The sequence below is a fragment of the Erithacus rubecula genome, assembly GCF_903797595.1.
Source record: "Erithacus rubecula genome assembly, chromosome: 9".
NCBI lineage: Eukaryota > Metazoa > Chordata > Aves > Passeriformes > Muscicapidae > Erithacus > Erithacus rubecula.
The window spans coordinates 14,236,774-14,250,030 of record NC_136660.1 but is presented as its reverse complement, the minus strand read 5'-3'; the positions used below and the strand labels follow the sequence as shown (position 1 = coordinate 14,250,030).

General features: G+C 43.8%; 1 protein-coding gene across 12 annotated transcripts in view; it reads left to right on the top strand.

Moving 5' to 3' along the window:
- Positions 1-201: 201 nt before the first annotated feature.
- Positions 202-13,257, top strand: part of KAT6B (lysine acetyltransferase 6B) — a 108,981-nt gene continuing 95,925 nt past the window's right edge. For 2 of the 12 annotated variants that reach the window (XM_079313176.1, XM_079313181.1), the window contains exons 1-2: positions 279-388; positions 7,667-8,563. In XM_079313176.1, the coding sequence (XP_079169302.1) occupies positions 7,943-8,563 (621 nt within the window). In that variant the 5' untranslated portion in view covers positions 279-388; positions 7,667-7,942. The other 10 variants (XM_079313184.1, XM_079313174.1, XM_079313178.1 and 7 more) reach the window with 8 other exon arrangements.

The following is a 13,257-nucleotide window of genomic DNA, read 5'->3' as shown; positions in this document are numbered from 1 at the left end:
GCTCCCCCCGGGACAGCCCCGCTCGCCCCCGCGGGACCGAGAGCCCAGCGCGACCCCGAGGGGGGCGAGGGCCCCGGAGGCGCCGGTGGCCGCTTCCCGCCCAGGGACGCGCCGCCCCCCAAACTTTATCGCCTTTCCCCCCTTCCCTCTCTCTCTCTCCCTCTTCTTTTTTTTTTTTTTTTTTTTTTTTTTTTTTTTTTGAGGGAGAAAAAAAGGTGGGGGGAGCTCAATTTCCCACTTGCCAACAGCAGATAAAAAAGTGGGGAGGGACCTCTTCTGTCACAGCCTATGTAGATTAACCTTTCAATTAGCTGTTATCAGGTCCTGTGTCTTAGCACCAGTCCTCGCAATCCGCGTCCGCCCGCACCGGGGAGGCTGGAGGTCTGGGGTGGGTTTCTGTTTTAATTTCTAAATTAATGATAATTGCTCGCGTGGCTCCCCTTCCCCGCCGGGAGCTGAACGCGTGTGTCTGATCTGCCCGTCCACCTTTTAGTATTTTGGAGTGAGAAGAGGAGCCCCGCGGAGGAGGAGGAGGGGAGACAAGGTATTCTCTCTGAATTCATCTCCTTTTTTCCCCTCTCGCGGAGGGGCTTAGGGAAGGTAACTGGTGCAATCAATCCGCTGGCTGGGGATTCCCTCCACCCCCTCCCCGGCTCGTCTGGCTCTCCTGGCTGGGTCTCTTCAGTGTGTATGTGTTTGGGGAAGGGGGTGGGGGGAGGCTGTGTTGTTGTTGTGTTCCTGGCTCTGCTTGCAGCCAGGAGAGAGAGCGAGCGGGCGAGCGAGAGACAGAGCGGAGCGAGCGAGCGAGAGAGAGAGAGGAGCCGCGATCGCGTTTCAGGGGCAGCACATTCCGCAGGAACCGCTGCTGCAGAAACACACACGGGCAGAGAAAGGAGGTCATTGCCAGCAAAGGGGGGAACCTGCACCGGAGGTTAGATTCCCAGGAGTTTATGCGGGGGATAATAGGGAGCATGCGATGGGGTTTGTTTGGCGTTGGGTGACAGGCTGCAATTTGCCATAATAACCCCCTTTCCCTCCCCTGTGCCAGCGCAGGGGGCTTGTCACTAGGCTGGGTACTTTTTTTCCTTTAGCATCGGAGCCGATGCACGTGTTTGCAGACACTCGCGCTGGGTAAATGCATTGCAATGCTCTGCGTTTTGCAGGGGAGGGGGAGCAGCAGCAGGAGGTGATGGCTGGGTTGGATGGGGTGGGGAGAGGGGGAATGGAGCGGCGGAGGGAAGCAGGGGATGGCCGAGGTTTTTGTGTTGCATGTTCCCACCCTGTCTTTCCGAGGCGGCGATTGTTCCCTCGCAGACGGGGTGACAGAGAAGTCCCTGCGCTTCGCATGGCGAAACTTGCAGGGACCTGCATGTGGCTGCAGAGCCGGGAGTCATTGTCGTGGTCCCCGTTCCCACCCCCTTCTCCCTCCCTGGCGGTGCGGGGTGTGTGTGTGCGCGATAAGCGGCTGCCAGTGCCAGGCACCTTGGGAGGCTAATGCTGCGAGCACGCTGCTCCATCTCGCCCGCCCGGGCCGGTGCCAGCCTCTGAGGCGCGCGCGTGACGCTCAATATTTAAGGCTGCTCATTAGTGTGTGTCGCGCGCCCGCCCGCCCTGCCGAGCTGGTTCAGGCGGCCGCCGCCGGTGTCTCGGCAGCGCTCGCGCTCCCGAACAAACTTCGGGAGGGAGCGGGTGGGGCGGCGGCGGGGGGCGGGGAGGCCGGGGGGTGCCGGACGGGCGGCAGCGGCAGCCAACGGGAGGGCGGGATTGCGAGAAGTCCCGCCCCCGCTGGCGGCGGGCGGCCAATCGCGAGCGCCCGAGGCCCAGCGGCGGGGCGGGCGGGTGGGCGGGGCGCGCGGGTGTGTGGCGGCGGCGGCGGCCAGTGCGAGCGGCCGGCCCCGCCCCATGCCGCGGGTGGGCGGTGCTGAGCGCGCAGGGAAGGGGCGCGCCGCGTGATTGACAGGCGCCGCTCGCCAATCGCAGAGCCGGGCCGGTTGCCGGGCGGGCCGGGGCCGGTGTGGGCGGGTGACGGACAGCGCCCCCCGGCCCGTGAGCGCGCAGCGGCGTGCGCGGCGCGGGCCAATGGCGGGCGGCGGTGGGCGGGGCGCGGGGTAGGTAAGGTTTTAATGAGCCTCCATTGGGCTGTAATCAGTGTCATGTCGGATTCACGTTAAGTACAACAGGGCGAGACAAAATGGCGGCGTAGGTGCGCCGAGCCGCGCGCGGCGGCGGCGGGGCGGTCGCGGCGGCCGCGGGCAGCGCGGAGCGGGGCGGGCGGCCCGGCGCGGCCCGGCGGCGGGAGCGGCGGAAGAGCCGGCAGCAGGGGGAGCCGCTGCGGCGCCCGGAGGAGGCTCCTCCCCCCGCGGAGGTGAGTGGTACCGGGGGGTCTCACCTGCCTCCCGCGGGGGACGCGCGGGCCGCCGCCCCCCGGCCCCGCCCGTTGTCCCGCGGTGCGGGCGCGCCTGGCCCCGGCCCCTGCGCTGCCCGCCCGCGGAGCGCTGCCCGCGCCGGGGGCTCCTGCCTCGGGAGCGGCACATCCCGGCGCGGAGCCAGCCCCGGCGCGGCCCCTGTCAAACCCAACAATGCCTTGGCCCGCGGCTCTAGGCGTTTCGCGTCTCCGTGGCCGGGCTAAGACTGTCCGAACCTTAAGTGAGTTGGGGAGGGGAACAGTCCAGCCTGGCAGTGCCACGTTTTGGAAGTGATGTTCACATTGTGTGTTCTCTGCCCGGACCTCACCTCTCGTACTCTGTCACTGAGCATTGAAAATGACCCTCTCTGGCAAGAGCTGACGGATACCCACCCGTGCTGCTGAAAACCACTGTCCCAAGAAGAAATTCTGTTTTCAGTGGAACCCTTTTCCACAAGAGGTGAACTCTTGGCAGTGAATATTACCTCCCAATATTTCCTGCTGTTCTCTAGTACTGTATTTTGAAGTGCTCAGAACTTCCACGGGAGAAGGTGGGAAAGGTGAATTTGGGTGATTTTGCTGGTGTCATGTTGTGCTGATGCTGTTTCCCTGGTGGCGCTTGCTGCTGTCATGCTGTGAGATGATTTTAAGCGTATGATCTCAGAGAAGCTGGTGGGGTGTCTCAGAGCACCAGCACTTCTATCCGCTCGGTTCACATGTGCCACTCTTCACACCCCCCCGACTCTTTGGTGTCGTTTTGAAGTTACTGTAGTGTGTACACATCTGTCGTTTTAAAGCATATAGATGTGTCATTGTCCTTTCTTGTTGTTATTGGAAACTGTGTGTTGTGTAAAGAATAATACCAGAGCTGCCTTCATGACCTGAGTAATTTTAAGAGGGATATGCATGATGGGAGTCCTTACCAGGATCTGCTTTCTCCCCCTCTCTTTGTAGGGCCTTGTATTTTACAGTGTCTAAAACAACTATCTTTTCTCTTTTGCATCATTAATTGAGGTGGGGGTGGTATACAGAGTTGATCAGCTACAGAATTCTTAAGTAATGGCCTGGAGCAAAGAAAAATGGCAAAAAATGGAATGCAATGGCAGTCTTCTCTTCTTCCTCCTCCTCTGCTGCAATCCTTATCTGACCCTGATGCTGCAGCAGAGAGCTGGCCTGCTGCTGCTTCTCCCGGGTGTGTGCAGAGCAGGTAGGAGGGAGCAGAATGAGACTGTGCTTCACAGGTCACCCGCAGGTTGCACAAGTTGCTGTCATCTCCCCTCTGTCTTTTTGTTTTTGTTTTTATAGCTGCGTTAACCTCAGTTTTTAAAAGTTTAACTGCATTTACATTTATGGAAGCCAAAGCAAACTTTTCATTAGTAAAAAACAAACAAACAAATCTTTAGATTGTATGTTGTGATACTTGTGTAGTAACTTTTAATTCTGGAGAGAAGCATAGTTTTTTTTGTTGCCTTTTTTTTTTTTTTTTTTTTTTTTTTTTACTACACAGCTTGTTTTCACAATCTGGATCACCTGGAAGCGATTCCAGGTACTAGTTGAGTCTAAAAACCACCTTATTAGAGGATTATAGGATTACTGATGACACCTGAAATTGAAGTGTTCAGTCACTGCCTTCTGTAATTACAATCAGCTGTGCAATAGGTGTGTACCTTTTAAAGAGCATATTTGCATTCATTCTAAATCCCAAGCTGAAATTTTGCAAGTTCTTTGTTTCTGCCTGATAATTTATGACCTAGGTAAAGGGACAAGCCTTTACTAGAGAGGTTTTTCATGTTTTAGAGGTAATGGTACTTCACCCTCTAATGCTTCTGTTCTGCAGCTCTTTGGTGGCAGACTTGGTCAGTAATATAATACAGTCAAAATTTCTCAAATGCCTTTATTTTCTAAATAAGTTTAGAAGCTGAAATATGAGCAATTACATAGAAAGAACTTTATGACTGTTGCCATAAAACTTGGAAGTTGTCCTGTGCATTTAACAGTATGGAAAATCTATTTTGTGATTGAGTGAGTGCTGCTGAGGGCTTGATTAAAAGTTAGTTAATTGTAAGGGGAGGAAGATAAATAAGTAGACATGACTACCTAAATAGACTAATTTATAATCACTTCTTTAAAATGGTATTGCCTCAAAATCTGTTTAAGTAGTCATCACACTTTTTATATTAAATAATGTATGACCACCTATTTGTACTTTTGGTATAATTGCATTCTAAACTTAGAAACCTGAATGTAGCTCTATATTTGTAAGTGTCCTTTTATGCTGAATCTTGAAAGATTGTTTCTGAAACAGTTTATTTTGTCTTTATCTAGTCACTTTGCATGTAAATGCATGTATTTCTATATTGCCAAACTTGGATCAATCTGTTTTGGTTTCTGAAAGATCTCCTTGATTAATAGCTGCAGGATCACTCACCCAAGTTGTTTTGCTGGGGAAGATGTTTGTTAGTGATGAGTGATTCTGACTCTAGGTGTGGTGAACCTTGGCACAGCAGTCATGGAGGTCAGGGGCTGCACCTCAAGTTCACGTGTGCTCCAAGTGCCAGAGCAGGAGAGGCTCTAAGCTGTGGCAAAACAATTAAAATCTTGGGTTGGATGCACTTTGCATGGTTCCCTAAGGCAGAATGAACTTGGATACTGTTGGAAGGTGTGCATTTAAGATGCTTTGATTTTTCCTCCTGAAATACCCTGTCCAGTGCATTGGAAACTGTTCTGCTGATCCACTCTGCTGGTGTTGATTTAGTAGGTGCTAGCATGCAGGAGGTTGTATTACACATAGGGAGTTTTAAGTAAATAAGTAAAAATGTAGTTCTGAATGTATATGGCTGTGAAATTTCTGCACCAAGATGTAGACTTTATGAAGATCTAGGTTTATGCTAACCTTTTGCCACAGTCGTTGGCCAATAAAAATTCCTGTAACCCACATGTTATAGCATTTATACTGGAATGTTCATCAGTGTCCAGGAGCTTGGAACAGACCCTGTACTGTGTGTTCTGGAATTTAATGGAAGTGATGTGGTTGCTTGTATGAAATTTAATATAACAGTATTGCAGTAGATGTGAAACTGAGACAAGTATGTCTGACTCAGCAAATGCAGTGTTCAGCATTTAATTAAGTCGTGACTATCTTAATGAAGACTTACAGTGGAACATCCTAACTAAATGACTTTAAAAGTAGCTTTCTAGGAATCTGGGGCTTTATATGTAGCTACAGAGAACTTCCAAGTCTATAGGGAGAGCATATGAAATAGTCTAAAAGTGAGTGAGCCTTCACTATTTGTAGGGTTCTGCTTTGGTGTGTTATTCTATTTTCAGTGTCAGATTTGTGAGAGAATTTGTAGGATTTATAATACCATGGAAACTCTTTCCTTCCCTATATTTGTCTGGATTTTGTAGCTAGTGTTATTTTGGAATTATCTGAAAACAGTGAGTATAAACAATTCTGTCAGGGGAAGAATGGCTTTTGCTAGCTGGAGTAAATAAAAAAGGTCTGTTTACAGAACAAGTTATTGTTTGCTTACAGATACTTGAAATACACAGAGCTGTTATCAAATGCAGCTTCCATGGGTATGGCCTGGAAGCAAGAAACACAATCCAACCCGTGTAGATAGTAGGGTTCAGTATGTGAGCCACTTGAGTGTTCAGGCCCTGCATTTGCATCAGGAATGAGTCTCAGTCTGGCAGTCACTTGAATTTTAGGTTTTTTTTAAATCTGAAGTTGTTTAAGCTTTGGTCAGATTTGAGAAGGACAGATCCATAAAATGAATTGATTAATATTGACTATTTGGGCATAGAAAAATTTTATACTCACCAGTAACCAGCTGCTCTTTTTTTAATAGTTTGTGAAGCATGAGATGGAATTTATATTTAAGGCCATTTTTGAGGGATAGAAGAAGGAAAAGGTGTAGGGCTAAAAGTATATATTGTTATACTTTGTCTTCATAGTTGCAGAGGAATCTTTTTAGCAAGTTGTAAGTAAGTTTGATTACTGCATCAGTTCAGGGTTTTTTCGTAGTTATAATTTACTCGAGTTTTTGAACATGATTTCAATGCAGGATGGCTAGAATAAATGAATAAAAAATGAGATCCAGGACTTGTGTAATCATAAATGATTTTGTTATTTGCAGGCTGCTTGCCCTAGCTTTATAAATGTACTTGCATATTAACGAATTTTAAATTTTTGCTGTGAAACTAGTAAATCTTCTACTTTACAAGATAACCCATATATTGAGATTTATTTTTTCTCTTCTGTTTTTTGTTTTCCTTTGAAGTAATTATGCAATTTTGTTAATGCCTTCAAAAGTTCTCACACTTTATTGCAGAAAAAAGTAGTACTTCAAATATATTTGTTTATTCATTATGCAACTGCTAAGTTTAATTTGTGAGACTTTAAAATTGTTTTGTTTTTTCAATCTATGTTCCCAGATTGAGTAAACTCCTCATCAAGATGTTCTTTCAGGTTTCTTAAATGAGTTTTGTAGCCACGGAATTTTCTATTGGAGTGATGTATTCCGTAATAAGTAAAATAAAAGAAAAAAAAAATTTGTTCAACTGAGTCAATAAAGTATTTTTAAATGTGACCTCCTTATGCATCTTTGTGCTGACAACCTATTTATGTGACAATGCCTCCTGTTACTTTGTTTTCGTTTCTGTTCCTAGAGGTTTGAATCAAAAATTCTCTGTGCTGCACGCCTTAAAATGAGAAGTGCTTTTGTGATGGCTTTTGGTTTTCTAGGGAGCCTAAATATTAATGAAGGATGTAATACTTGTAGCTTGGTTCAGATATTTTTGGTTTTGGTTTCTGAGTTGTGTAATCAACATGGCAGGACTTTAAAGACCGGATACTGTAAGAATTGGCAGTGGTTAATAATTTATCTTTCATTGGTTGGGGTTTGGGTTTTCTGTTGCATGTATAATCCACGCAGAAATGATTTGTAGGCAGTTTGTTTTAGAGAGTGTTTTCAGATCCCTGACTGAATGGAAATTGTCCAACAGGTCAGTAGTAGGTTAAGTGTTGGGCTGGTGGAATTTAGGAAAACTAAATCCACTGACTGTTATGAAAAGCAGAAGGCTTTTACGATGACTTGTTTGGTGAGGAGTGGAAACTGACAAATGTTTCATATAATATCGCAAAGATTTTTCTATACTGTAACATCTATACTATGAGCGCATGTCTAAATGTGTTTTTAATTTTTAGTACTTCAGCATTAACTGTGTTCTCTCCCTGTCTCTTGTTTTTTCTTTTTAAAGGTTGCAACAAACTTTCTTTTAAGGACATACCAGTGTCATCAGGGATGAACCCCTTCTACGTTTCGGTAACAGTAACATAATTGGAAAGTTTCAGTCAGCAAGTATTTCTCTGCTTTTTCTGACTCCTCAGGGTGGATATTTTTGACATGTTTCCAAGCAGTGTGTGGAATCCTTCCATTTGTGTTTGAGGTGTGAACAACCTCTGAAAGATCTGCTAAAAGGATAAGGAGGAACCTCTATGGGTAACTCTTGGCTGGAAACAATTACTGGTCAACCATGGTAAAACTTGCCAACCCTCTTTATACGGAGTGGATTCTGGAAGCTATACAAAAAGTTAAAAAGCAAAAGCAAAGGCCTTCTGAAGAGAGAATATGTCACGCTGTTTGTGCTTCCCATGGATTAGATAAGAAGACTGTTTCAGAGCAGTTGGAACTTAGTGTTCAAGATGGTTCTATTCTTAAAGTCACTAACAAAGGTCTTGCATCCTACAAGGACCCAGATAATCCTGGACGGTTTTCATGTGTTAAACCTGGCGCTATTCCTAAATCTGTGAAGGGATCTAGAGGAGCTTGTAATGAGCTTCGTAATGTGGATTGGAATAAACTCTTGAGAAGAGCAATTGAAGGGCTTCAAGAACCTAATGGCTCCTCCCTGAAAAACATAGAGAAGTATTTGAGAAGTCAAAATGACCTAGCAAGTATTTTCAACAATCCTGCCTTTCAGCAGAGGTTGCGGCTGGGGGCCAAACGTGCTGTGAACAATGGGAGGTTACTGAAGGATGGTCCTCAGTATAGAGTGAATTATGGCAGTTTGGAAAGCAAAGGAGCTCCAAAATACTCCAGCACCTTCCCAGCTTCCCTTCCACCTGTCAGCCTATTACCCCATGAAAAGGACCAGGTAAGGCTGAAAAATGAGAGCTAATGTAGTAATGAAAAACTATTCTTATTATCCTTTGTTTATTTACCTAATACAAAAGTCATGATTCTCATGCTTTATTTGCCCATTTAAATGTCTGTGAGTAGGGATGCGTGTTCAAGATTTATGCAGGATCAGTTCTTGGCTTCCTGTGTCCTGCCAATCTGCGTTGGGTAGTTTGCTTTGTGAATTTTCAGTAGATGAACAGAGCAGCAGGGAAGAGTACAGCTGTATGCTCTGTTGTAGGTGTGAGATCTGGGTCTGTCTTGCCTGACAGACTGGTGTAGTTGAAATCTGCAGTGTGATTCGATTGTGGCCTTTTACCTTCATTTTCTGTCAGGATATACTGATTTTCTTTGTAGTTTGACAGCCTGAGATACCCCTGGTAGGACTCGTGATGTTTAAGGCAGAATTATTAATTTTAAATGATATTTATATGTAGATAGTGAGCTTTAAAATGTCAGTTAATAGAGACCAGAATTAATGTAAATATTCTAGGAACAGAAGTGAAGGTTTTAGAGTGAAAATTTGAGCTAAACAGAAAGATCCTCCTTCTGTTTTACTTTTGTTGCATTCCCTACATGGGTTTATTTTTGCTATTACTTGGGTCTTGTTTTGAAGTTAATTCAGGGTTTCAGCCTTGAGGGAGAAAGGGCTATCAATTAGGTTTTTGTTTATGAAAGGATAGTGTCAAAGACATGTCTGCAGGCATTCTTTGATCATTTCCCATTTAGTATGGTGAAGTGTGTTTGGAATTTTCAGTGTACTTGGGGGAAATAAAGTTACCTGTCCAGTGGAATTGACTTACTTAAAATATTTGTAAGTTGATGGCTTGAAGTTTTTGGTTTGTTTTCATTTTTTGTTTTTGTTTTCCTCTTCTGGCTGGTCAAGTTTGATGGCAGTTGTTATAGACATGGAATAATCCAGAAAGCTTTGCTGTTGTAGAGGTGCCACCAGTGTATCCTAGAAGCTGCATGATGGTTTTCAGTGGTCTTTTTCCTTTGGTGGTGAGATGCTGGAGGGTGCAGAGTAAAAACACTTGTGTTGGAATTTTTTAGTGAAGTCTTCAGGAGCAGTTGTTTGGGGAACTGTCAGAGGTGAGCAGTTGTAGCTTTATTTTTGTGAGCTTCTCCAAATGTCTGTTAAATATGATTGCATTTATATATGGAAATCTATTTCTGTCAAATTGGACTTCTCGGGTGTTTGTGGGACGCATGGAGCTTCATGCTCTGTAATCAGAATGGAAATTCAAAAGTGCTGCATACTGTGCAATTACTGCTGTAGCTGTACACTATAAACATTTAATTACTTGTAGTGATAAAGCATCTGTTTAAGTACTTTGAGTTTCTACTGTAATTCTGATACTGTAATGACATGAAAAATTTGAGGACTGGAGTACTGAGCAACTCAAGTAATGTGAATTTTGTAAGAAGAAAAATCTCCCATGTTAGTCTACCTACTGGGACTGGCAGCCTTTGCAAGGAATGTTAGTTGGGTCATGGTGCTGAAAAAGCCATTACTGCCATACTAAAATACTGGTATAAGGATAAATCTGTCTTCTAGAAGTTAGCCAAACAAATCTGTTCTCTAGCAAGTGCTTTGGCAAGAAATAAGCTTTCATTTGGGTGCCTCAAAATTAGCAGTGTGACTTGCGTGTTTAAAAACTGGCATACGGTTTTTCCTGACAAAAATAGTTTTGATGTGAAGTTGGTGAATCAGTAGTTCCATGTTAGTGTAGCTTACCACTTAATTGTGCTAAGTTACTGAGGTTACTGAGCAAATATATAGAGACTTGTTTTAAATATGGGATTTTTACTGTTCTTCATTATGCATGGCATTAAATACTTCAGGGACAGTTCTGAAAGTAAGTGTACATAAGTTGTGCCTGTTATTGGGATGACTGCATCTTCATTTGAAATTGATGTTAATTCATGTATAAGCTGGATGACATTGCAAGAAAACTGTTAGGCTATTTTTATTGTAAGCATTTAAGTGACAGTATGAGACGTGTCAAGATTATTTATTGAAATTAATACAATAAATGTATCCAACTGTCATCTCTTGGGAATGGCTAATGATTGGCATATTTTAAATTCCCTTTGTCTCTTTCTATAGCTCACACAGGTAAGAGATGATTTTTGTTGGGGTGGCTAACTTTGTATATTTGTTTTGTTTTTTTATTTTCAAATACTAGAGGTGACGTTCTAGTATGTCTTTTGTTGATTTTTCTGGAGGAAAAGAACAAATGTAAAGATGCATGGAAATCTATTTTGATGACTGTGGAAGTTTGAGTAATTTTGATTATTTTTCTTTCTTTAATGCATAATTAACATCTTGTCAGGATGAGACAGAAGATTTGGTCCATTGGAAGTGCTTTAGAGCTCTCTGTCACTCTGAACGTTCACACTCATAGTACCAAATGCAGACTCTGAACCTTTCTACCTGAGTGAGTGAAAGGTGATCAGAAGAGATACAGTGTGGCCTGTGTTGTGTGTGGGCTCTTGTTGGCTTGTTTGGGGTTTTTTAGGTTGATTGATTTTGGGATTTCTGTTTCTGTTTGCTTGCTTCAATCACCCAACCAAAGCAGCTGAATCTGTAGTGCATTGAGAAGATAAATACTGTTGAAATGCAGTGTCACTGAATTTAGTTTTGCAGACTTGGAGCCTTGACTGTGTGACAGGAGTGTTGAGTGGTTTGCCTTCTATGAAATACTTGGGGCAGGGATATGGAAGTGCTAAAAGTTTGTCTTAGTGGTGATGATACGGGATGCTTTTCTCATCCCTATTAACTGGGTGATCCAATTCAACTAGATATAGTTCTCTGGTTCCATTAGATTTAAAAATAGCTACTGTCAATTTTAGCAGTGCAGTGGTCATGTTTCCTCCTGTTATCCATAGGCCTAGAAGAAAGCATTTGTTTAAAAATGGTGTTTCAAGTCTTATCCAGACTCTTCTGGATTTGGGCAAAGTTGTATCAAGTGTTGAATTGCAGCAAGAGAGAGCACCCAGTGCAGCTGTTTAACTCTTCCCTTACTCCATCCCTTTCCATTCCTTAGTGTGTGTGGAGAGTTGCTTTTCCATCTCTAAATGAAGAGATAGACACAAGTACAAGGTTCATGGAAAGACTGATCTTGTTGGAAGGTCAGTAGCTTTTGGCAGCTATATGGTGTCTAGGTGATATATTGTAAGTGTCATGATTAGTATATATATTATATAAAGGACTTTTCATTTATCTGAAGTATTCTGGTGGTTACATTGAGGTAAATACTCACTTGATGTGTCTGGACAGGTAACTTGAATCAATGCACTTGAAAAGATGCCTGATTTAGTGTTAACTGGGTCTGTTGAGGACAGCATCCAGCCAGAGGTGGAGCTGCCTTAAGAGTGAAGGAAGACTGAAAGCCATGGTATCTTTCAGGATGAAGACTTAGTGTCTTTTTTATGTCCTGAAAAAAAATCTTCCTCAAATAAAGAAACAAAAAAGCTTAAAAAACCATGCACACAAGAAAGCAGAAAAGGAATTCATTTTGTTGTGCAGCAGTTTGATCTCGTGCACTTCGCTATGTTACAGTGCATATTTAAACAATTTAACTGCTCTTATGTGCTCTTCCTTATGCTCAAGAGCATCTTGCATAGTTACCCTCCCTTTTGCTTCACACCTTTTCTCACCAAGCATTTTCTGAAAAGGGCTGTATGAATATATTAACCAGAAAATGCAGTGTAAAAACTGGTTACATAGCAGGGAAGGGTGTGAAGAGAGAGGAAAATTGAGTGATACTTAGCTTTTCAATAAGCTTTTGAAGCATTAAAATGCGCTTCTGGAAATGCAGCAAAGTGGTATTTAAAACTTATGGTTAGTTTTAAGAAGGTTGTTTAATTTCTCTTGATGGTGTCAGTTGTAGAATGGCAATATTGCTGATGTTTTCTGTTTTCCTTGTGACTTGGACAAGCACTAGGAAGGTTCTGCAGTTTGGGAGCTGCATGAAACCTAGCAAGTCTTAGGAGTTAGCTATCTCCTGAGCACAAGTGCTGGGTGACTGTAAACTCAAAATCTAGCTATTTGTAGACTGCTGGCAGCTCTTTATTTGCTTATTTTTAGACATAATTTAAAAGGATAAATCCAACTTTTGAGGGCGAAGAGGGGAGTGGCCATGGTAACATTACCAGAAGGTGGTGGGAATGCATAATGTATCTCAGCAGTTTCATCTTTGCTGTGTTCATAATAATTAGTACTTAAACTTCATAGTCGTTCAAATAGACATGGCTTGATGTTGGTTCTCCTCAATGCTCTCTTGAACAGCCCAGCAACTGTGATTTTCATCTGATTCTTGGCATGAAAAAATTTACTAATCTTTCACTTTTGTCTTTAAGCTGACTCTCATGCGAAATTGAACTAGTTTTATTAATTTTTCTTACCCGAACTCCTATCTAATTTTGTTTTCACTGGCCTACGTACATTTAGCTTTTCAAAATGTAACTTGGCATGGGTTGAATTTCAGTTTTCTGGTATGTAGCTTGTGCCAGTGCAGACACTGGGTGTTCCTCCTTCTGTCTTTCAGGCAAAGGGCCAATCTATAGCGAATTGCTTTTTTGGCATTCAGGCTCCTCCTTGCTCAGTTTTTAAGCTTCCTGCCTTCCTGTGGGTAGGCAGCAAGACAGCGTTGGTTGAGATTTCTT